Below are 25,569 nucleotides of genomic sequence, written 5' to 3' on the forward strand. Positions count from 1 at the left end.
TTTTACAACATCTTTGTTCTGACTATTGTTGCTTCCATCAGGGGCCAACTGATGACTATCTTCTTTCACTGAATTTAAGCAAGGCAGCAATCACGTTTGACTCAAAACATATTTGGCAAAACACATGTAGGAATGTGAGAAGACAGTGTTGGTGCAAGACAATAGGGAGTTGGAAACTTTCTTTCATGATAAACTACAGTGCCGACAAGAATGTGAGAGAAAATTACTGAAGATGTTTGATTCCTCTCATTCTTGTGTCTCCTGTAATTCACGTTGTGCGAACACTTTAGCACCTAAGGTGAGAAATATTGTTGGATACTTTTGAAAGGAAGCTGCTTTTTATTATTGCAGAAAACACAAAAGATTAACATAACATCCACAACAGTGATAGCTAGATGGCTTTTTGACTCTTCTGCTGTTTTGCTGCAGAGGCTTCTCTAAAAAATAAAACTTCAAAGTGAAACTTTCCTCTTTCACTTTGACAAAATCATTCCTTCCATTATAGACATTAACTGCTGCCCTGTGCCCCAGAAAACTGAATTTGTCACGCACCAATGACTTGACTTCACATATCAATGAGTAGGTTAGGACTTTTTCACATCACACAGCTTCTAACCCAGCAGTGCCTGTAAGGAAGATGAAGAAAGCTCTTGTTGGAAAGTCAAGTGATGTTACATAACCGGAAATGTACAGACTGTAGTTTGTATGTTATAGTGCTGAAAGAAATTAACCCCACTGAATTTTATTCTTCACCACCAAAATCACCTGTATAATGCTGACTTTCTTCCCCAAAGTGAATATACTCTTCACTGTGACATTTTCAAGAGCCCCATCGTTGACTGCCGTTCAACTGAATGAAATGTACCATGAAAAAACACTGAGGTACCTGACAGTGTGGAAACGGAGCAGGGTGTTTAAGGGTGAGGACATTTCAGCAGCTGAGCTGTGTCTTCAAACATTTTGGGCAAAATAAAAGGTCACCACTACACAGCGCCCACCTGGCATTTCAGCAGAAACAGTCTCTATCCAGGCCAGTGGGGCTCCTTGAACATGGAACAAATTATATGTCTTCTACATTATAGGGAGAAGGTGTGAATAAAAGGGAAAAAAATAAATCATAATTTTTATGAACAGAATTATAAACATTAACTGGGCAAATTTTGCAATAAAAGTAATTGATTGATAAATGACTGAGGCCAAAGCTAATACGTCCCAAAAAAAAATGCGTTAGTTCAAAAGATTAACAAGCTCAATGAGGAGAAGAAAATAACTCTCCTGTCGGTACCATGGTTTATTTGATGCTGTAAACAAACAAGCAGTGCTTCACTCGCTCAACCGCTACCCAAAAGACTGTGTTTTGACATTGGTGACTCTAACTCTTCCATCAGGGGTGTTATGGCCCACAGAGTGTCACTCCACAGTGTCTCTGGCACCCCTACCAAGTGGCCAATGAGGTCAAATGACGAATTACACGGCCAGTTTAACCCAGGGGCCTGGGACTTAATACACGGAACAGATTGCAGAGGCTATGTTCGCTCAAATCCAGGACACCTGTGAAGCAGCAAGTCACTGTTTTCCCAATAGGAGGACCAAGTGAAAGACATGCAACGGAAACACGAGGACAAAGGATCTGCTGAACAGGGCTTAAAAAATGCCCTCTCATATCGCTACTCGCCATACTATAGCTAGAGCAGAAATCTGCAGACCGTGCGTAGCAATTCAGCAGACGTTTAGGTTCATAGACAGTGCAGCTGCCCCTCTTGGGCTGAGATTAATTGCTAGATGGATAAAGCCACAGTGATTGACAGATGAGTTGCAGCATTGAGGAGGCATGAGAGAGATGAATGTGGAGCAGTTCAAAGTGAAATTAGTATCAAGCACTTTGAATTCCTCAAAAGAAAGTCTATGCTAGTACCAACATTTTTGTTTATTTTGCAAAAATGTATTTTAGTCAGGAGCATTGGCAACACTGGGCGACTTATAAATGTCACAAGTGTCCATGGTTTTTCCGTGCATTCAAACCAGAAATGCATACATTAGTAAGTATTCTGTTGAGAGGTTACATGTGTTGTGCGTCGTGTCCCCGTATTTATTTAAACTTCTCCACTGAAGGCAAATGTTGCCTGCATCTGTAAATATGTTCGATAACACATATGGACAGTTTGAGCTTAGTAAAGTCAATGTGTCTGTAAGAGGAGAGAAAAAGAAGCACCAATTGCACTTTTTGTTCAAATGTATATTACAAGTTGTATGTTTTATTATTTGCATATGTCTCCTTAATACTTCTGTTTAGAGCTGAAATTAATAGTCAAATAAATGAGTCATTCAACAGAAAACATATTTTGATAATTAACTATTTGTTCTATTTTATATCTATAGGGCCGGGATAAAGCAGTCTATCACCAGCGACCCGGATGGCGAAGTGTAGCATAAAGAGCAACTGGAAATTTAACCGTTGATGGTATAACCTTTTCTTCTAACTGGGTCCTGCTTAATGAACTACAAGGCGCCTTGAATGACAAATAAATGGTGTTTTTTTTTAGGCCAACAAACTGCTCAATGCATTACTAATAAGGTTAATTTGAGTCCCACCGGGCAGGAGGCATTAGCTTAAGTGTCTATCTGCTTTAGCGTGGTCCCCTATTAGACAGACGAAAAGAAACCGGCAGTATCATTAGAATGACAAAAAGTAGGAGGTGAATGCCCAATTTGCTCATCAGGTCTGAGCCAAATGAACAGGATGCAACCACGATGTACTTGCTGTTTTGTACATGCGAGAGGATAATATAAAAGAGCAACTGCTCTTTTGCATGGTTAAGTGAAGCTTATAAGGCTTGATGTTTGGGGGAAAAAGCTGCGGTAACTGTGTTTATATAATTAAAGCTTGACGATGAGATCATGAGATTTAATGAAAATATAACAGCAAACAGTGGTAGTGCATGTGTCATGTATTAATGTGTTTACCTGACCATGTAGTGGTGTGTGCTGTAAATGGTTCCCGACCTGCATGGATGTCTCATCTAAACTGCTCTAAATGATGTCTCCAAACTGATTACAATTAGAAATATAGGTAAGGCTTGAACCGCACGATGGATATCTCCAGCCAAATGATTGACTTCTTTTATTAAAAATGGCAAACTTTGAGGATGCTATTGACTGAATTCATTTTTTTGAGATGCTTCCACTGCCTTGGTGCCACTCAGTCAAACAGACATGGCGGAGAGCTAAACCGGAGGCTGCTGTTAAATTCACCAGGGCTACTGTTGCATACAGTGGGCCCGATAAGCCTCATTTGAATAATTCCCATATAGCGCTGCTGTTTTATCTCAGAGTTTACCCATCAGAAACGTGTGGTGTTGTGCTCATGAAGTTGTCGGACATCACAGCACCACTGTTAATCAATAACACGCTTTGGGCACTGCATTTTATTTTGGCACAGATATTATGGAAGTCCCCTCAGACGGTGAGATCTATAATAGGCTTTGCAGAGAAATTGACATTTTAAATTCTTTTCAGCTCTGTCGTGTACGTGGAATTTGGGAGAAACCAGTGTGAGTCGGCTATGGGCGTCGAGCTCTATGGGAGTTGATTGTACAGTAGAAAGAAAGCAACTGGCTAATCTTTAGTTCTTGTGTTGGGGGGTCTAAATCCCAAGTCCATTAAATCACTCTGAATAACAGATTAGCAGGAGCCTATTAGTTGAAAAGACTATTGAGATTTCCCACTCCCACACGTATTCTGGAAGTCACCGTGGCCCCTCTAAAGTCTGCATTACCTGTAAAACCAAGCACTTTAAGAGTAGTGATAACGGGCCAATCTTTGGGACAGGATGTAATTAAGAGGAGGACTTTAGAGACAATAGTGCGTCTTTATTTAAGAAATCAAGTGGGGTTTAGACAAAACCCACAGAGGAGGAGAGAGACAGAACAGAGAGAACGTCATTGGAGGAGGGTGGTCCATTAATAGTAGAGTATATCCAAATTGTCCAGCGTACGCTGACCAGTACCATCAGCACACACACACACACACACACACACACACACACACACACACACACACACACACACACACACACACACACACACACAGGAAACTGAGTCCAAGATTGCCTCTGCAGCAGGAGTATCTGAAGATGGATATTGTCTGCTGGGTGCCAAGACTATTTTGGGAGCCGAGCCCCTGACTTGTCCCTGGGCACCCTCTGATCAGCTTTGTCATCAGGTGTGAGAACGGCTACATAATACATACATCCTGATGCTCACACTTCAGGAAAGTAATGGGTCTTTGTCCCTTTTTTTCCGTAGAAAAATAAATGCTTTCTTCACTTTACCTTTTCTAAATTGGAAACATGAAGAGGGAAGGACAATTGTCAACGATGATAACCTTGAAGTGCATGGCACTTTGCCTTCATTTAAAGGTACATCCGAAATGCAACAAAGACATAATTATGGGTTTTAACCAGAAACAAAGCTCTGGCAAATGCAGGATGAAAGACGTGCTTTGTGGCTTAGTTAAAACTAACAACATTAGCAACACCTTTTTTCAATATAACTCTGCAGCCTTTTCCATGTTTGATCACGCTGATGGAACTCGCTCTCTGACATTCATGTCTTTGTGCTTGTTTATTCCATTTCGTATCTCTTTCTCTGCAAACCTCTCCACGAACTAAAATGTATTCTGCAGCGCGTGCTTATATTGTTCAAGCACACACTCATACACACACACACGCGCTCCGTTCTCTACTCTCTTGCTTGTGCTTGTGTGTGTGTGTGTTCACGCGCGCGCGGCGCAGTGTGTGTGCGCGTGTGTGTGTGCGCGTGTGTGTGTGTGTGTGTGTGTGTGTGTGTGTGTGTGTGTGTGTGTGTGCACGCGCGGATGAAGTCGTGTCCTGGAGAAGTTTTCAATGCGTGCCTCAGAAGTACGTGGGGACTGTGGCGCATTGGACGGCTGTAGTGTTGAATGAACGGAAGGAGGAGGGAGATCATACATTAACTCCTGCTGGCTGCGGAGACTCTCCAGTTGACAGGAGCCAAGGCGCAGGGATGCACTCTGAACAACACTGACAGCTTTTGGAGCAGAAGCGACGAATGAAACTCAAACAAAAATCCACTTAATCATATTTGTGTTGCCTACCCGGTGTTTTCCAATGGATTTTACGCACCGCAAAGGAGTAAAGAAACCGCTGAAGAGATGAGTGCTGCGTGGCTGTGCATGCCCCTGAAGGATCTCCTCTCCTGATAAAGGGACCAAAGAGGACAAAACGCTGTCCCTGATATTTTCCCAAAGAAGATTGCAAAGGTGGAGCGATTAGAGGAGGGCTGATGACGGGACTATTAATCCTTTCAGTGCATCAAAAGCACCAACGGGTATTAGAAACGCTTGGATGGAAATCGGCCGAGTGTTTAGAACTGTTTTTGGTTTTATATGAAACTGGTGATTAGTTCATCTGCAATGATATTTCCTGTCCTCTGAAGATTTTAATTAAGGAGTAGATTTGCTTTTTTTTTTGTTTTACCGAAAAATTGCATGATATGAGCGGTTTCTCGGAGTGAATTTTCCGAAACTCTCATCTCAGTCTTTTTTTTCTCTTCAAGTATTCCTGAATCTAAATGGAATTAGTTGAGTCTGAAGCCGTTTGTGAAAGGAACAGACATGGTACATGGGCACAGCTTCCATCACGGTAAGACATCCGTTTTCATCAGCTGAGGCACACTTGCTCAAAGCTCCTACTGCATGCCTGCGCCCTAACGAAAGAGAAGTGTACTTATCCTTTAATCGGCGAGTATCAAAGCAACAGATTCAACTAAAAATAGGCGCATGACGTGAAAACATCGAATAACATGAGGTGATACAGACAAACTGCAATCAGCAACCTGTAAACTCAATGTTGAAGGTCACTCTGTAAGTTGTGTGTGTGTGTGTGTGTGTGTGTGTGTGTGTGTGTGTGTGTGTGTGTGTGTGTGTGTGTGTGTGTGTGTGTGTGTGTGTGTGGAGGGGGGGGGCATTTTTTAGGAATTGTAAGTCATGTTTTGGTAATTTTTTTTAAATAGTTATTTCTTGTCAAGTTGTTATACATATCTTTAATGATTACATTTGTTTTGCTTTTTCTAAATGTTGGTAATTGTTTTGTTTTTCTGGTCATTTTTTAAGTCTTTTTGGTCAAATTTGAGTAATTGTTTTATCATTGTTATCAAAATATTAGCAATTAGAATCCATTGTTTCTTTTTTTAATTATTGTTCTTGGCTGACAAAGACTAAGTGACTCATTCAGATTAGGTTCAATGAGCTAATTGGAGTCTATTAGCATTATAAAGGTTTCATTTTTTTCATGTTTGATCATAGTTGATAATATGCCAATAATGGCCTGTTATTGAATTATTTTTCCGGTATTGTGTGCTGTTTGGGGATTATTTAAGGTCACAGTCGGGCCCAGGTTTAATTTGCATATTGCAGATGTGCAGTACAAGTACATTTCATCTTGAAATGTGGTCGTTGCTGACTCAACCCTCCCTCAGCTGAATTCAAGCTGTGCACAAAATAAAGAAAATTACAGTGAAACCCTATAAGTGCATGTCACAGCCTTCAGTCAAAATGTACTAACATCTTTCTGTTCTACAGTTGTTGCAAGTCTTCTCATACTTGGGTTGTCTGGAGCAACAAGGAAGGATACATCAGGTAATCCCCATTACCACAGCCACGTGCCTTGACTCCCTAAAAATCCTCTCTTCAAAGCTTTAATCTTTTACTTTTTTTTCTATTTTCTTTGCTGCATGTATCTTTAGTGAAGAACAACTCTGGAGTGAAGCCCGCGGGTCAATGTGGAACGTGGGTGAAAGAAGCAGAAGGAGGGCTCTTCACTTCTCCCAATTACCCAAACAAATACCCCCCAGACACAGAGTGTGTTTACATCCTTGAAGGTTAGTATTGTCTTTAAAAAAGCAATGTGATTCAGCTATTTTACAAAGCTAAAGAATTCCTAGGTTTATCCTTAGAGTGCTGCGATTTGTTTGTTTGTTAGACAGGCTGGTATTTTCTTTTACATTAGGAGGGCGTATTTGATTGTTCATTGCTGATAATCAAGTTAATAAATTCACCAAAGTGAATGTGGAGGCCATTATTTATCACAGATCTGGTGTTTTCGAGATAAATGTACTAACATCCAGGATTTGAGGTATTGAGTGTGTGGGTGGCTGATAATAAAACAAGTGGAACCTTCATCAATGGAAGCATGACTAATATTTCACTCCCTCCGGTGTTCTAGGTGGTAATTATTTGTATTGTCTTCCAGCGCCGCCAAGGCAGTGTATTGATCTACACTTTGAGGAGAACTATTCAATCGAGTCCTCTTGGGAATGTAAATTTGACAACATCGAGGTTCGAGATGGACCGTTTGGCTTCTCCCCGATACTCGGACGGTACTGCGGTCAGCACAGCCCGCCTGATATCAGGAGTAGCGGACGATATCTGTGGATAAAATTTGTTACGGATGGTGAGCTGGAAGCGGTGGGATTTTCAGCAAGTTACAACTTCACTCCAGGTATGTTTTTGTTGCTGTTTTGTCTTACTGCTCTTGTCAATTCATTTCTTTCTTTGTGAGCACGTCCAGGTGTTGGGTCCCTAACAGCAAGGCTCCAAATGAATAACAAACATCATCCTGGAAACTCGCCCTTGTGGGAGCCTCTTGCAGTTTTATTGATTGTCTGTCTGCACACACTCAGTATTTCCATTGGTAATATACTGTCATTGGCTGGGACAGTCTTGTGACTGGCAAGGCTGTTATTTATTCTCTTTCTCTCTATCTGGACTGATGTGAAGCAGCTCAGATTTTGTTTCAGTTTAGCAGCACCACTCCTCAGTTGACAGAGACGGAGGAGGCAGAGAGAGCGTAGACACAATCGTGGCACTTACGGTTGTGTGTAAAAACCTTGGCTTTCTTAATGTGTCTCATCTTCGATTAGGATCCCATTTCTGAAGAAGTGTGAGGGTTGATGACAAGAAGCATAACCTTGATTACATTTCCCTTCACCTCCATTCGACTGGGACTAAAACCACTGTCAACGTTTGTAGTGTGTTTGAAAGGGATTGAAAGCACAGTGCCAGGAAGCACGAATGGTATATGCCAATTTGTCTCCACCTCCACTTTACCTTATGTGGTATCTTTCCATCAGAAATTTCAGTGTGTCATGAACGCTTATGCAGTACGTCAATCTTTCACCTGAAAAACATGCTACTAATGACAGTCTATAGAAAAGAAAGCTAAAGCAATGAAAAGGGACTATATATTTATCTCTAGAGGCTGTGTGTGTGTGCGTGTGTGTGTGTGTGTGACACATAAATGTGTGTGACACACAAATAATATGACACATATTATTTATGTGTAATGCTACTTGGAGCTCTTTAGCAACAAGGCTAGTTGAGTATCTAAACATTTACAAGACAACAATATTATTGGATGGATGGCATTTTAGCGCAACTATAGGCTATAAAATAAATAGTTCAACATTTTGGGAAACACGCATATTCACTCTTTTACGAAGAGTTCGATGAGATGATTGAGTCACACACATGTCTGTACCATAGACTGAAGTGGATACAATCATTTGGCTGTCACCATCTTGAATTTTGGCCATCGCTATCTTGTTTTCTTGCAACCAGTGAAAATAAATTACTAAATGTGCACAAAGGTGTGATGTAGAGACAACGTATGCAACTGTGGTAGCGGTAGCGACCTTCAAAGCATACCCTGCTTTATGGTCGATTTTACTCCAAATGGGACCATAATTTACAAAAAGGACACCCTGCTGAATTGAAGAGGACTTGAAACTAGCAATCGGGACCATAAACCCATGTTCACAATGTTTACTAAGGTAATAAATCCAGTCAGAAGTAGGGATATTTTTTTTATAGACTTCTATACAATCAGATATATTTTTACAACCAGGGTAGTCGCCCCCAAGTTTAAGGCACTTCCGCATTGGCTTCACTTTTCAGAACCAGATGTTGTCGCCTGATCTGTACAGTGAAAATTAAGCTACTGACAGCAGCCAGTTAGCTTAGCTTAGCACAACGACTGGAAACAGCTCTTCCCTTCACGTTCCCTTTGCATCATGTGACCTCTAGTGCAGTATCTTGATTCCCCCTAAAGAGCCCATTTATCAGCTGCACAGACATCGGCTAGAAATGCACTGTTGTGTATAACGGGGCGTGCGTTATCTAGCTAGCTAACCAGCTGCAGGTGTTTTAGCTTCAAATTCACCATTAACATCTGCATGTTCATCTTATCTTTGGCCAGAAGCAAATACGCATATTTTTCAAGACGTTGAACTACTTTTTTAACATTTGATATAACTGTATTTTTGCGTTGACATATACAGTAGATTATACAAGAGATAACCTGTAAAACTGGCTTCCCTAATGGATGTCTTCAATACAAATGTAAGCACAGGAGGCCTCTTGCAAGAAACGTCACTAGAAAAAATACTTCTAAACTGATGAAAGATAATTTGTTATTTTCGTTCCGTGATAGTCATAGATAAAGCACCCAGACTACATTTTCTGTAATGTGCAGTTGAAGTATTGTTTCCTCTGCCTGCTTCTCTTGGGAGTCTCATTGAAAATTTGCTGAGAGGAAAGAAAAAAACCTGCCTCTCGACTTGATAGGAAATATCTGTGGCATATGATTTACATAATTAAAGAAGATAAAAGTCCTGAATTCACTTGACTTGATACTCAAATACTTGAATAGTGTCTTACATCTGCAGCTGCTCTGTAAACCATGCTAATTCACACAGCCCTCCTCTGATGAATGGAAGAGAAAAAAGAGACAACAAAGGTGACATGAATCAGCTCCTCTTACTCTCTTTCCTCCGTCATTTTAGGAGCGGAGAGATAACAACTCTCTCGCCTCTCCTCCACCTGCTGTCCTCTCAGAGCCTGGTGCTCCTGATGACTAATGTGGTTAGTACAGAAGCCAGAGGATGAACAAGCAGTGACGAGGATCTCGTAATATCCAGAGTCATATTAAATGTGGAGGTACTTCAGTGAACCACTTAGTCTGCAGATGCTACGTATTGAGTTTATTTTAGGCTTCAGAGGAAGTCAGAGATGCTGGTGGTTACATCGCTCTAAAGATGCACTCAAAACAGTCACTAAATGAACAAATTTCACCCAGATGCCTCATGCTTGGTCTTTTCTTGTGTCACATCACTTTTACAGCAGTCTTCTTTTTATATGGTAGCTTGTTTGTGTCACCATTTTAATATATATATATTTGAAAATAATACAATTATCTCATATTTACTTAAAATATTTACAAAAACTCCCTTACCTTGTGGTTTGTTACCTGAGTAAATGAGGGTATTACAAGTGAGGAAATACCTCTGTCCACCAGAGACATGTGGGCTCTCAAGGGAATCATATTTTAAAAAATAACTCAAAAGAACAATTTAACAATTTTGAAAATATGCTTTGCTGGGAGTTAGATGAGAAAATCAATATCACTACATGTCTTTGAGGTTTCTGTATAGCTCGTGCCAGCTGCAAATTGGTTTATCTTAGGTTAAAGACCGGAAACCGCAAGCCTGGCTCTTTCAAATGAACAAAATACGTGATCAATCTAAAACTCTAAAACCTTTGTTTGATTTGTACAACAAACTAAGAATAAACAACATTTTTACACACCGATTTAGTGCGGCTTAAACAAACAAGGCATAATGTGTTAAGTAGCAATATTTGCAACCCATGAACACCTTGCATTAGCGTGCATTCTGGATATTTGATCAGGATTAGGACAAACGCATGCTAATACAAGCTGTAAATCCACACATCTGGATCAGGTTAAGCCTTAAAGTTAAGCCAGGTATAAATCCAATCCATACAGTGGGACCTCTATTTTGAGAGGAAAACCCCTCCAGCAAAGTGAAAGCTCACCCAACTTATCCTCTTCCGGGTGGCTCAAGCAAGCCTGGCAAAAAGATACGATAGTAGCAGTAGGTAGAAAATGTTCCCTCTCAAAAACAGTGACGCTTCTTCATTGCTTCCGTTGACACTGGTTTGTGGCATATTTATTGACATGTCTGCAAGCCCTGCTTAACTAAAACTAGCATATTGAGATCTGATCACAGTACAGGAAGAATACGATAATCAGAGCGCTCAATAATACAGGTGTAAATGTAAAATCCTGTGGATCGGATGCAGTGTTGGGGTAGTTACTCAGAAAAAGTAACTAGTTGCACGTTGCTAGTTACTTCTGAAAATTGTAGCTAGATTACTTTACTAGTTACTGCATTTGAAAAGTAACTTCACTACTAGTTACTTTACTTTCCATTTTTTTAAGCAAATCCAGCAGGTCCAAATTAACTGCAAAGATACATGGACAAACATCATGGCCCTTTCATCACTTTATTTTCAATTTTGAATATTAATTTATTATTAATTAATATAATTTCCAATAACAATCGCGCGAGTCACACGACACTTCCTGCATGAACAATCTACCATAAACGTCGGGTTACGAGCCGCTACTACCTTCGGTCAGAGTCCCCGCTAGCTCCCCGCTGTAGCCGGCTGGGGCTCCTGCTAGCGCTCCGTCACTTCCCCGCTAACTTCCGCTAGCTCTCCGTTAACTTCCGCTAGCTCCCCGAAAACCACCGAAGGTAGCGGGACCAGGCTCGACACCCGACTTGGGCAGAGGGGTCGCGGGCAGTAGCAGCAGCAGCGTTAGCTAGCAGCTTGTTGCTATTGTTCATGCAGGAAGTGTCGTGTGACTTGCGCGCCACTAAAAGAGAACTTTTCGGACTGGTAGAAATGTCTTGGGTAACGCAGGAAAGCGGGTTCCTGAGGTCTAGTAAAGTAGTGTAGTTACCAATATTTTGAGTGTAATGCATTACTTTACTTTGTTACCTATTTTAGTAATATCGTTACTGTAATCCGTTACTTTGTAACTCGTTACCCCCAACACTGATTGGATGTCAATATCCAGATACAAATCACATATTAACACCAGGTGTAATAAATGGGATCATAGCCAGACTTGCTGTGTTATATTTTCAGTCTTAACTTTAAGCTAAGCTCACTGGTTGTTAATTAGTACCATCCAGACATGGAAAATGTATCAAGCTTCTCATCTTGCTCTTGGCACAAAAGTGAATAGGCATTTTTAAAAATGTCCTTTAAGTGCGTATTGATGCGCCATTAGTGACTCTTTCAAAAACGTACCGATGCAGTACATTTAACCATGACACGATATCCTAATGGCACTTTGAAGCATCAAGCGGAGTCTACTGTAAGTATATCTCAGGAGTCATCGTGTTCTGCTGCTCCATAAGTACACATATAAAAGGCAGCTCAATCAACTAAGTGAGGGAAGCCTGGCATCGAAGAAGCAAGCGACCCACGAGACGAGTTGTGGAGGAAATGGCTGGAAGCCCCAGGCCAAGGATGTGTTGGAATTTGTAAAATAAAACTGATTTCTATTTTTTATAGTTTCATCCTGTCTGCCTGTCTGCCATAGTGGCAAATTAAGGGTGTACGTGTGATATTGAGCCACTGTCTATGTGCAAACAGAACCAAAGCATAATGAGTCAAATTAAGCTGTCTCTCAGTAACAGTACAGTAACAAGCTTCATAGCACACATGACGTTTCCCTTTGATTCGTATCATCTCTGGAGGTCGGCGACAGAGACACTGTGTATCACTGGGACCGGCAGCACTATGTTCTCACACATGCTATAATATTTCACGTAGAATAGTTGAAAACAGCATGTTCAGCAAGGGACATTACAGAGTGGAGGAAGCATGGTGTGTGTTTATTTCTGTGTGCAATTCTGTTGGGGGATTTGAGCAGCATTCTGCTTTTTGGGTCGTCCTTGGGCGCCGTGACCTTAGAACCCTGTGGGCTGGGAGATTAAGTGTTGTTTCAGCACCTTAAGCCAAAGCCAGTGCAAATAAAAGCTGCAAACTCTTCCCTTCTTGCCTCTGCACTCTGATCACTGGCTGTGTGCAGAGCCAAGACCTGGTGGTGAGAAAAATGCTGCACATTGGACACTGGCATTTCCTTGACCCAAGGACTAGTGATACTGTTCCTTTATTGAAGATGTTGTGGGGCAAGAAAAGGCTGCCGCATGTGGCCCATTAGGTTTTTAGCTTTTGTGTGTCAATACATTTAATGATGAAACATAAAGAATTCAAGGAGCCGTTTCAAGAAAGAATGTATTTGAATTTGTGTAGTTCTGGGTATTACATTTATATATATATATATATGTATGTATATATATATATATATATATATATATATATATATATATATATATATGTGTGTACATATATATATATATATATATATATATATATATATATATATATATATATATATATATATATATACACATATATATACATATATATATATATGTATATATTAGGTGTCGACTGTAGAAAATGCTTGATAAAATTCCTTGGATTTTTACTCAAACATTTATAGTTTATATGTAAATATTATGCTAGTGTGTGCCAAACACAAACTCATATTCACTATAGTGAAATAAAAACAAAACAAAATGAAAATAAATCGTCCTATTTTTTCCCACATGGAAAGAAATGAAAGCGGATCAGCATCCCATTCAGCCGCATAACACATGAGGCACCTTCAGTAGCACTGACACTGTATGTTTTCTTCTTTCAAGAATTCCGGCCATGACTAATTTATTTCTGATCAAGATGGCACTGATTGATCTAAGCCTCTTATTGCCCCAACCAAGCTCTAACTGGACTGAGAATCATTTTGAAATGAAATGAGACAAATTATATTTAAGATTATTGCTGAAATAGGATTTATGGGCCTATCACACAGGAGGCAGGGACTTGAGATTGAACCTAGATGAGCTGAAAATGGAAAATTGAACCGTAGAGATTGACTCTTCGCTCATGGAAGGAACGGACTTCAGCAGCACCATTGGCGAGGAAGAACATAAAGTTCAGCAACTTCGCAGTTTCACATCTGCCTCCAAAGTCATTTCCCAATGGCAACACCCGACATTTAAATGTTTGAGTCAATTTTTTGTTCAATTGCATCCACTGAACTTCCAGAATGAAGTCCCCAAAGACCCTGACATTCAACAGATTGGCAGTAGGCATATAATAATTCATGATAGTTATCATCTACTGTAGTTGAAAATGCTCTCCATCCAATGCAAGATGAGACGAAAGTATCTTTAGGGAATTTGGCCAAAACATACACTGCAGTGTGGCCAAGGAGATGATGAGAGTTAGAGTGTCTATTCTAAATATGCAGATGTTTTATCTGTCAATGAGCAAAAGAAGTCAAACGTATACAATTTGATCGAGACCTTGGTAATTGCTGGGCTGTGACTGTTTTTTTCTTCTGATTTTCACAAAAGAAAAACATTTCTTCTAAACTACCTGCTCTTAATATGTTTTAAGTGAGAAACAAATCATGCAGCTGCAGAAACATGACTTGTACAGATGTGCAAATATATGTCTCATAGTGAAAATTGAGCATGTGATTTCACACTTTCTACTGGGATATCTCTCAACCTAAATCCAATAAAGCCGTTGTCCCACACTGCTATAGCACCTAAGGCACTGAGAGTAAAATTTCATTTTCCATGGCCCAACACTGGTCGGGATTCAGACTCACAAAGGTGCTCAGAAGTAGATGAAATTCATGAGAGAAATCTCTTGTGGTGCATTTTCTTCTGTTTTTTTCCCCAAGAACTCAGTGACGAGTGTGTGTTTGCCTGAATCACCTGCTTGATGTAGTCACTCATAAATCAACAAAAAAAACATCCCAATATGTTGCCCTAATGCTTACTTGTATCAGTGTTCCCTGTAGTTCAAACACATTCTCTGAGAGTTTTCTTCCTGATGCTTCTGCGCGGCCAACTGTTTTTTCTGATTGTTATGGGTCTGTCTTTTCTGTGTAGGTGTACATTACTCACAGCGCAAGTATACTCCTCATGTGTAACGCAATAAACTGAAGAAATGATGCAGGTGTCTGTTTATTCTTCAGATGACTCATTTCATTTTAAAAAACAAAAAAAGGTTGATAGCGGTCTAGACAGACCTGTGTTTGGAGAACAGGCTATCTCTTTTGGTTTTCCCGTGGAAGACCTCATAGCTTTGTGTTTTTGAGTTCCGGCTGTCACATCAATCTCATTTCCTCAAGAATCTCCTGTGCTCCAATGTGAGTGAGGAAGAATGACGATTGCTGAAGACACCAACCCCTCGACACTGTCTCTGTTTTAGCAAAAGGAGATGGATGGAGTCAGTTAGCATTGCAGGCACACCTCTTGCAGCTGTGGGAGAGGACGGTCTCACCCTCGCTCTTCAAACTCATCTCTCTGTCTCTCTTTTTTCAACGAACACTACCTCTTTTCTTCTCTCCTTGCCCGTCTCCCTGACATGCACCAGATCCATGTGAAACAAGATGTCCCATTCACTCACATTGGCTTACATGTTTAACATGCTCTCTGTGGTGCTCCAGGAAATTCAGCCATGCAACCCGCAATATCCGCAGTAAAGCAGAGTTCCAGTTTTTTACAACCTGGTTTTGTATAGCTTTGGCCATGATTTCTATCTGCAATAATAACGTTGAACTGAAAATGTTCGGTAATAAAGAGCTATTAAAAAGATGGATCAGACTTTGACAAAACCAATCTTTTCAGTTGTAAGTAACTGGAATTATCCTTTAAGCATCAACCCGCAATTAAGGCGTTCTCACTAGCATTTAAAACTGTAAAATCGAATCGCTAAATCATACAATTCAAATGTCATTGCATTGGACTTTGGCGTACAAAGCTATTGTACCTCATGTACATGTGCATCTTGACAGTACATGAACACGTTTCTAAAACCACACACTTGACGAACACGCCTGGATGAATTTCGCTTCATCCCTTTCTGGTCTGCCTGCACCTTTTTTTTCTCTTTCTGCCTTGTGTGACTCCTCTCCTTTTCTTCCACTGACATCACACCTTGATCTATCCTGCTCAGCAGAGAAGTCCCGGCACAAAATGTTCACCAGCTTATCAGACTATGAGCCTTCGCTCAGGGGACGACCAGTCAGAGTTTATCGCCCCGTGGAACTAAACTCACTATCCAACAGGACGGCTGATATTTACGTCCTTTGGCTGTTTCAGCCGCTCCCAGCCAATTACCCTGCAGATCAATCAGCGGCTCAGCCTGTCTCCTGCTTCCATTCTCTGTGGCAGTTCGTTACACAGGCCTGCTGTTCAGTTACAGATGCTGTGGGGGTCAGGGCGCTGCTCTGTTGTAGCTGGAAGACTGCACCAATGTAAACCATGCTGGGTGTGGGGGTGTACTTTTGTTTGTGGCCTGGTTTGGGGATTGGAGTGAAGGGGTTGTGTGTGTATCGACTGACTGCACACACCATACGTATCAATACCCTTGTGTACCTACAGTATGCTGGAACATGTGTGTGTGTGAGCGTGTTTGTCGACACCATACATCTCTCCAATCTGTAACACAATCTTGGCTGCCTTCCTATTCAAACCCCATTGTCCTTCCTATGCTACGTCGACAATAGAGCGACCTATTGTGTATTCACACCGTGTTTGCTATATTGTACACATGATCCATATGGTATTTGCTCTGAGTACTGCATTGGAAATTAGCTGGATTGTTCTAAGTGTGTTTTCCCCTCGCTCCTTTCCTCTGAAGGCAAAACAGCTTGCCTAGGGCTCTTTGTTTCATTAGCCTATCGCCTTGGTGGATCCTTGTCTGTCATGCTGAGAGCCTGACTCTCTCCATTATGCTGTATTAGGCAGCAGTGAGATTGAACTGTGTGTTTTATCTCGGAACACATTAAGGCCTCAAACGTCTTGGAGAATTATTCTCTTAACAGTTGATTGAAAAGGTCTTTTCATTTTTGGAAGGTGAATGTTTTGTTTGCTCATCGCTCCTGATGTGTACCTCTGATTTCCAAAGGATGTTGCAGAGCAGATTGCTTTCCACGCTTGACGAGTTTTGCATTTGTTTTCATCTTCATCTTATCAGAATGCTTCCTTAGGGAGTTCCTGTATTAACATACTAGGAGAAACAGTCTAATAACTGCCTTTGAATAATGGTCTGTTTTCTTTACCTACATGTTTCTCCACCATTTTCTGATATCCTTTTTGGCAGTAGATTGGATTTTGCATTCCCAGCTTATCATCTCAGAGCAAATGTCTGATTCCGAAGGGAGCTAAATCACATTTGGCATCAAGGTAATCTAATAGGTAATGGCAAGCTTTTGTATAGCCGGTATGAGAATTATGTCAACGTTCAACAACTAAGGAGGGTAAAACCATGATGGGATTATGAAATGTGGAATTTGAGTAATCCTCAAAACATTTCAGAATAATAAAACATTTGTAGATTCAAACAGATGCCCACAACAATATATATAGGAAATGATAATAAAATGAGTTGATTTCATCAATTGAAAGTGCAGCGTGGGTCATATACTGTTGGGACTGTGGTGGAGGGTTAATGCATATCATTAGCATTGGATAGGCTTATAGAAAAACCTTGACATGGTGGTTTATGGTTTAAAAACTGACTGTAATTCTCCAGCTCATCTGAGTACATCATATTTCATTTATTCTAGGGTTCCCTAGGTTCAACCATGGAAGACATAATCACTGTAATAATAATGGAACAAAATATGTGTACAGGGCTGAACAGAAGAGTTTGTATCAATGCAGGGTGTGCAGAGGAGGTTTAATTGATGCCTGCTCGTTCATAACCATAATGACAGAATTGTGAAGCAGACCAAGGCTACATTTTCCACAGAAAGACCTGCTTGGTTCTACTGCTTCCCCCCAGTTTGCCACCCGTCCATTTGAAGGATCGCTATTGCACCCAGAGGATCCATTACGTGAGCTTAACAGCTCCTACAGGAAAGACCAGGTTCAATTTGAATGTTGACTGTTTGTGGTCCTTGTGCATGTGACATTTAGATTCCTGGGGATGTGAAACAGATTGTGCAAGTTTCTTTGCAGTTGTTTTCACTTCGCTGAAGGTGTCAAGCGTTTGCTTGGCTCGGAAACATCGAGTCTCGAGAACTGAAAGAGCTCTTAGGATGACAGCGCCACAAACATAAACACGTTCTTAGCGAGGTGTTAGCGAGGTTGGTATCAGCTTCTCTCGCACATTTTGTCTGTTCATCCTTCTCAAAGCTTAAATTGATCATCCATCTGTGATAATTGAGGTGCAAGAGGGTGCGAGAGAACATTTGTATTTCCTTCTCACACCACTGACTGTGTACACCAATGGAACCCAGCAAGTCAATTAAGACCATCGTCTGCCATTGGACGTCTGAAGTCATTCTGGTAGATTGCTGAGTGCAAGGACCTGGAAAGGTCAGGAAGTCGATCATGTGTGTTCATCTCTCTCTTCTCTCTCAAACAAACACTAACAGCCTGCTGAACAGCATGGCCTTGCTGGCTTTTCATTTTCCATTCGGCAAGCTCGATTAATCACAGCACCCCTATACAATACGACGCACATGGCCACCCACCGTTGCTGGCTTTCATTATTCCCCTACGCTGGAAAATGTACAGCTCGAGGAAGCCTGATGTGGAGAAAGAGTATACTGCTGCATGTAGGTACTATACACAGTATATGAGCGATGCAAAGAAACAAAGAAAGAAGAAAGGAAAGAAGAATCCAGCGATATAAGAGAGATTTGGATTGCTGTGAATAGGTTATGGCCACACTGTGTCCTCGCCAGTCTGATAAAAGATTGGGACTGCTCCATGTCCCCTCAAGGCTCTGCTTCTATCTGAATATTCATTGAGCTGACACTGGCTTTTCTCGCCAATGTCTGTAAAAGGATGCCAATTGGCTTTTACCTTGTGGCCACTAATAAGCCTCTGTGCCTAACATGCATACAAACGACTCCTCGTGATCCACAGACACACATTTCTGCACCCTCCTTATAAACAGCCTTGAAGCTGCTTATTGCATCTTATTCTCTGTATGCTTTGATCGTTGTGGCTGAAAAACACAACACTAGAAAACTGTTTTTCTGTGAAAGATGCTTTATATCTCTAAGATTAAAATGTTATACACATACTGACTGTATCTTTCATGCATGCACTATTCATTTTATATAATGAAATAGCAGATCTGTTCAAATAGTTTTTGGAAATCCTTCAGCCATATTCATCCATTCAGCACATTTATGTGATATTTATTTGGTTATAATTCTGGATAGTCAGGTTTATAGTACCACAGCTTTTATAAGATTGTAATATTGCAAAGGACAGACGTATTCTTGGCTGACACTCAATAATAGCTGAGTCTGAATCGGTTTTCTGGAAAATCTGCAGATTCAACATCTTGCAATGATCACTCATGCTGAGCCTGTTTGTGTAAATATAAACAATTGAGTTCACTTAATTTTTTTAAACTGCTAACTTGTCACATACATTTTACGCAGTCATGCACATGCAAAATACAGGCCTGCTCTATATGTGTGTCCTTATGTGCAAAGAATATATTTGCGGGAAACTACTCATATCTGTATGCTTCTCCTAATCTACAAGCTCACAAAGTGGACCTCCGCTGAGCAGCTAGATCTGAGCCCTCGGATAAAAAAAATACTTTTTATTTGGTACTCCGGTTTGTTTGTAGAGGTGATGTTGTACTGTATATGGTGGCTGTAAAAATGGTCATGTTTGTAAGGAAGAAAAAATAAGGTCTGTTTCCTTGCAAATACTTATTCATAACCACTCTTGTCATGTACAGCAATCTTAAAAATTCAAGGCATAATCCTTTCGGAGCTCTTTTGGCAGAATATAGAATTCAAGTGAGATTGAAATCACCACCTTCCCTAGGTAGCCGTGTGCCACAAGGACATCATTTTCTTTTTCTTAAATTCGAAAAAGATTAGGTTCAATCTGTTGGACTTGAATGAGAATTCTGCCGCCCTCTGGGCAACTCTTTATTTCTTTGTATTTTAAAAGTCTGCCAACTTTACCTTCTGTTTGAGTAGACAATACTGTGTCTTTGTGCCAAATTAACTTCACTTATCATTTCATATATCTTTGATGTTTGCTGTGGAGCAAAATGTTACACACATAGTTTCATCTAAAACGACCACAAGCATGGAGGATATGTTTGTAATCACACATCTATGAACTAATCTCCACTGCCAAGGCTTGTATTTTCAACACAGCAAAGAGCAAGGCAAGAAGACCTGAAAACGAATCCCAGCGTCACTAATCAGATAGAGAAATAAAGAAAAGTGCAGGTAGGAGATGGTGGTGGGATTCGGTTTAAATCCACCTAAAAAGAATTCTCATTGTGTGTTTGTAGTTTATAGGAAAGATAGACTGATCAGGAGGGAAGTCAGAGTCATTGATTTTATCGTGCTCTGTCTGGCTTTGTGGACACTTAGATTGTGTGAGAAAGAGCTGAGGGAAAATGCTTAAATGGAGTGTGTGGAGAGCATAGCTTTGGCACGGCTTAAATATGAATTTGCTGGTGGCACTAGCTCTATATACTCAGCTCTGATTGGTTGCTCTGAAGTAGTACATTTCCTGTGTTTACAGGGATTGTAGCTTGGTGATGCTCTGTCATATTGAATTGGGAAGCAGCAACCACAGGATATTTCTACTCGTGTTTAAAGTGCTTTTACAGAGTTGAGTCGGCGTAAAAAAAAACAGCTGTGCTTCCATTTCCCAAGAATATCACAACAAGCATAATTGGTTGTCGCTCCCACGCCTTTGAGTCTATGGCTGTGGTTATACTTGCGACTTTTCTGATCGGACGCACCAGATCGGGACTCACTTGTGAGTCCACACTTGACACTTCAATGCGCAGTATACAGTAAGTGGACTTGTTTTGTTGAAGAAAGACCACGAACTAAGCTCCGCTAATTTTGAAGATAAAGACATGTTCATTATATTTTGAAGCAAAAAAAATCAGGAGAAGCTCCAACCTTTTAGTTTTCTTCATCTCTTTCCTTTGTTCTCCCTCGGGAAAGGAACTCCTGTGTGGAGGGAAGAAGACGCGAGACCTACGTTTCCTATATTGTCTGGATTGTGCCCACATGCTGTCCACACCTCACTGAGGTCCAAACTCAATGCGACCCAGGCCCCTCGGCACGTGGCCAAACTAACGAGATCCCAATAGAAGCTAGATCTGATCTCGGAGCGAACAGACTTGACAGCAACTGCGTCCTTGCGTGATCGCTCATACCTCCAGTGTTCGATGCCGTATGTACAGAAGTAAGTTTACACCTACCATCCAGATAACACTTGAATTTTCCATGTGCCCCTTATAAAGTTTTATTTGAAGGGTAAATCCATAAGTGGCCAAACAGTGTTCCCCTGTTCAGCAGGAAGCGCAGTTGAAATGGTGTTATGATCTGATCCACAGCAATGATGCCTAATGTTGAGTTGGCAGTTTAGTTGTTAGAGTGTTGAGATTAAATAAGCCTCTGCTGCTTTACTTTAGTAAAAAAAGACATTGACAGTGAACGTAGTGTTAATTGTTTTTGGCACAGCTTGTGTTTTGTCAACAGAACTATAAATCTCTTTGGGGTGTTCTTGGTGCAATCCTGATTGGGATTGGGGTTTTTCATTTCATTAAATGTGAGAGGGATTTCATCAGCTAGAGGCAAGTTTGCCCGGGGTTCAGATGTGTGAAGCAACAGCGATAATAGTATTTCCCTCCTATAAACTAACAGAGGGGATTATAAGCGAGGCATTAGATACAGAGTGAGTGAAAAGAGTTTACATGAGGGCAGTGTAAGTCCACCAATGAGCCTGTGTTTTGTGCCAAAGGTTTCATTACATGTTTAGTAATGGAGGAACAGTGCAAACGCCATCTTAATCACTTTCCCACCTCTGTCATTGCACCATTTTTTTTGTTTTGCTTTGAGCAATCTGTGCTGCAACTTGGCCAGAAATGTGATTAGCGGCTCACCGAGAGCAGCGTTTCATTACGTTGGAGTGAGATCTTTATTTGATCCTACCTCCTCTTTGAGCACATTTCCCCGTTAAAACCCCTTCTGATGTCTGATTACAACTCTCACAGTAATGTGCCTTCAACCCTCACCCGCACTCACACATACTCACACACTCCCTCGATCAGACACAAAAAGCCAATTTGAGAAAATTAAAAATCTTTTAAAAGGATGTAGTTATCTCACCCGTTTCCAACGGACATTTTTATGTAACTCAATTGATGCATGACTACTTCCATTAACTTCTGATCCCTAAGTTGGTATAAATACTCTTTTCAATTTAGATAGTGGCGAATGGAGCGTTGCGTTGCCGTGCATGTAGAGTACGACCTCCGCCACACTTCTTGACGAATCACTCATTCTTTTATGATCCAGCTCATGTTTCAAAGAACCAGCTGTCTCCAGTGATGTGGAGATACACATCTCTCAATCTTTTATGGTGACTAAAGTCTGAAATTGCATATGTAAATCTTTGATAACAAAACCCTGTGCCTTTTCAGTCATCGCAATCAATTTGCATCCCCTTTCTGTCAGCAAATGCCGGTTATTTATCTTCTTCGTCATCCACTTCTTGACTCTCTTACTCAGGTTTTTATGCGGTGCCAGAGCAACCTTGTATTCCTGCCCTCACACCCATTCCTTCTGAGGCTCATAGTTTGTCAATGTGTGAGAGAAAGAGAGAGTGAGAGAGGGAGAGGTAGCGACACACTAATGGGGTTTATCAAAGTCAACCTGAATACTCTTAACAGTCTGGGCCTGAACATCAAAGCGCAGTCTCCACTCCACTGCCAACTACTCTGGACATCCATCAAACACCCAGGCAGGGGAAAGCCTAAATTGACTAAATTAGATGACGGAAATGTTTGCACTGGAAGGACAAATACTCTGATGAAGGTCTAATTCCAGCGTGTCAATTTGACTGTGATAAAACCTGAAATTTCAGGGAGTTAGCTCAAAGATGTCGTAAGAAGCTCCTCTCTATTTGAAACTGTGTGGAAGAATGAAGAAGCAGTCATCCTTGTCGGTAAATTATGCTGGAATACTGCGAGGCCTGCTCCAACATACTTTATGACATGCTATCGATTCAAGAGAGGATGAAAGGAAATGCTGTGTAATTTGATTTCTCATTCAGGGGTCCTAATTCCCCCTGACACACAGGGTTATTCTCTCGGGGAGATCAGAGTGATTCTCCCTATTTTATATTAGACTTCAAAGGTTACATAAAGAAATACATGCAGTGTGTATACAGTATATTCATCTCTTTGATAGATGTGGACACACTTTAATCCATCATGGAACTATGTGTGTTGTGCGTGTGAGACTGTCCACTTGGATGTAGAGTACTGTTTGCATACTTCCCTGGCAGTGATAAATGAAAGTATATTTATATAATACAATATATATATATATATATATATATATATTGCAGCGTATATATATATATATATATTGACACTGTGCACAGTAAGCCTATGTAAGGGATGAAAATCCATTATGTGAATAGCACTTTGCTTTCTCCACTCATCCCAGAAACATATATTTACATGCTTCACTTTGAATTGCATAGTTACATATCATCGTATGCCATATGCTGCCACTCTTAAATGGAGCTTTGTAGTTAGGACTGTGCACCATATAGAAAATGGATTTGGTATTATGCTGCTGTGCCGTGAGATTAAAGCCTCCCTTGTTGTTCCTATTTATGGCTGAAATACTGTGGAAGGAGAGTTTACATGAGATAAAGGGGACATATTGGCCATGTTGGCCAAAGTCGAGCAGGAAACTGCCATCTTAGTGAGAAGCAATGTGAAATGCCCTAATCAATTTAAATTATTTCCTAAACGGGTTTACAAAACAACATAGTCAAACTATAGGCATGTCATGTATGCCTCCCAATGAAGATATTCATAGACCATGAATAGCTGTACCAAATGTCAAGGCAATGCATTCAATGGTCTAGATATTTGACTAAGAGACACACAGTCACCCACTTAGAGGAGTCAGAGGAAAAGTCAAAAGCCAAAATCAGTAGGATTCATCTGCTGGGGACTGTGAATATCTGTGCAAAATTGCATTGCAATCCATCCAGTTGTTGTTGAAGCATTTAAGTCTACAGCTATCAATAGATCGACTGTTGTTTGCTTATTGGAGAAATATTGGTATCGGAGTATATTGTCGAATAAATAATAGAAATGCCATTTTTAAAGAGTGTCACCAATATATAGTGTGCCTACCAGAGAGCCCTGACTAGTTAATTTTTCAACTCTAGAATGTCGCACTACTATGTATTTGATTAAAAAAAATTAAACAATGATGGGATATGTATTACAATGGTTTCATATTGTAGAATATTGCATTACGAATAATACTATTAGCAGATTTGTTTTTGTTTTTCTATCGACCTCAAACATTTCAATAGTGGTCCAGCCAAACATGCTCATGCAAACATTCACATATCATTCTCATTCCTTATATTTCTATCAAGTTACAGCAGTAGATGCAGTGTAGGCACAAAGGCCAATGCGCCAGTGACACACATACGCATGCACACACATTTTAACTGTATAGTTATTGATTGCTCCTTTCTATGTTGCTGAGACAGATGCTGTTTCTCCCAGGATGCTACTAGACCACTTGGCTGGTGGCCTTTCTCTCTCCCTTTGCCTTTCTCCCTTTCGAGCTCGATGTCCATCCTTCATCAGCAGTCACATGCAGGCACACACACACGCTCACCTCAAGTCATTACATCACTACTAATCACCTGTCTCTCCCACTTGAATTGAGACAGTTTGCAGTCCTTCACATTTGTCTTTTTCCCCCATCTCTCTCTGTCTCTCTATCAGCTTCTTTTTTGCCCATTCCCCATCACTTGCTTCTCACATTTCTCGCTACTGTTTAACGACGTGTATTCTTTCACTTCCTTCCTTTTCTCCAGCCGCTGCCATTTCTCCACCATCTGCTGTTTCCTTATTCTCATTCTACTCCCAAAAAAACCCCTCTGTGTCTCTGTCTATCTCCTTGTCTCACTTTCTCGACAGCCAAGACCAATTTTTCTCGCCCGGTCTTTGTGTGTCAGCCTGTTATTCCTGCCATTTTGCAATGGACAGGTTGTAGCCTGCCTCCGCCTCTTAGCACCAAGGGCGTCTCACTAGCTTACCACTCACCCTTGGTTGATGCGGTCTACAACTGGATGATTCACAAAGCTGCTGCACTTTGTCTTTGTTTTTGCTGCTTCATTGCCAAACTAAAATTCAGAGCACTGAGGAAAATGATTTCCTACGAATCACGACAGTTTTGTGCTGATTATTTCCTAAATAAGAGTTGCAACTGACAAATATTTTTCATCATTGATTAATCTATGTGTTATTTATAAAGCAAATAATTGCTAACTCTGTGAAACGGCAGAAAAATGCTGAATCGTGTGTACAAAATGTTCTAGACTTTAATTAAGGAGACATCTTCAATCCCCTTGTTTTGTCCGACCAACAGTCTAAAGTCTAAAGATATTCAGTTTACGATGATAGCAGAAAATCTCCACTTTTGAGTTGTCGGAAGAGAAAGTTTGACATTTTTAC

General features: G+C 40.7%; 1 protein-coding gene across 1 annotated transcript in view; it reads left to right on the forward strand.

Annotated features, from left to right (window-relative positions):
• Positions 1-5,652: 5,652 nt before the first annotated feature.
• neto1l (neuropilin (NRP) and tolloid (TLL)-like 1, like) overlaps positions 5,653-25,569 on the forward strand; it is a gene marked incomplete at both ends in the record, with an annotated part of 58,546 nt that continues 38,629 nt past the window's right edge. Inside the window, 4 exons of the mRNA XM_079234586.1 lie at positions 5,653-5,680; positions 6,619-6,675; positions 6,783-6,917; positions 7,289-7,537. Of these exons, the coding sequence (XP_079090712.1) occupies positions 5,653-5,680; positions 6,619-6,675; positions 6,783-6,917; positions 7,289-7,537 (469 nt within the window). The remainder of the gene's footprint in view (positions 5,681-6,618; positions 6,676-6,782; positions 6,918-7,288; positions 7,538-25,569) is intronic.

Source organism: Taurulus bubalis (assembly GCF_910589615.1).
Source record: "Taurulus bubalis genome assembly, chromosome: 18".
Taxonomy (NCBI): Eukaryota; Metazoa; Chordata; class Actinopteri; order Perciformes; family Cottidae; genus Taurulus; species Taurulus bubalis.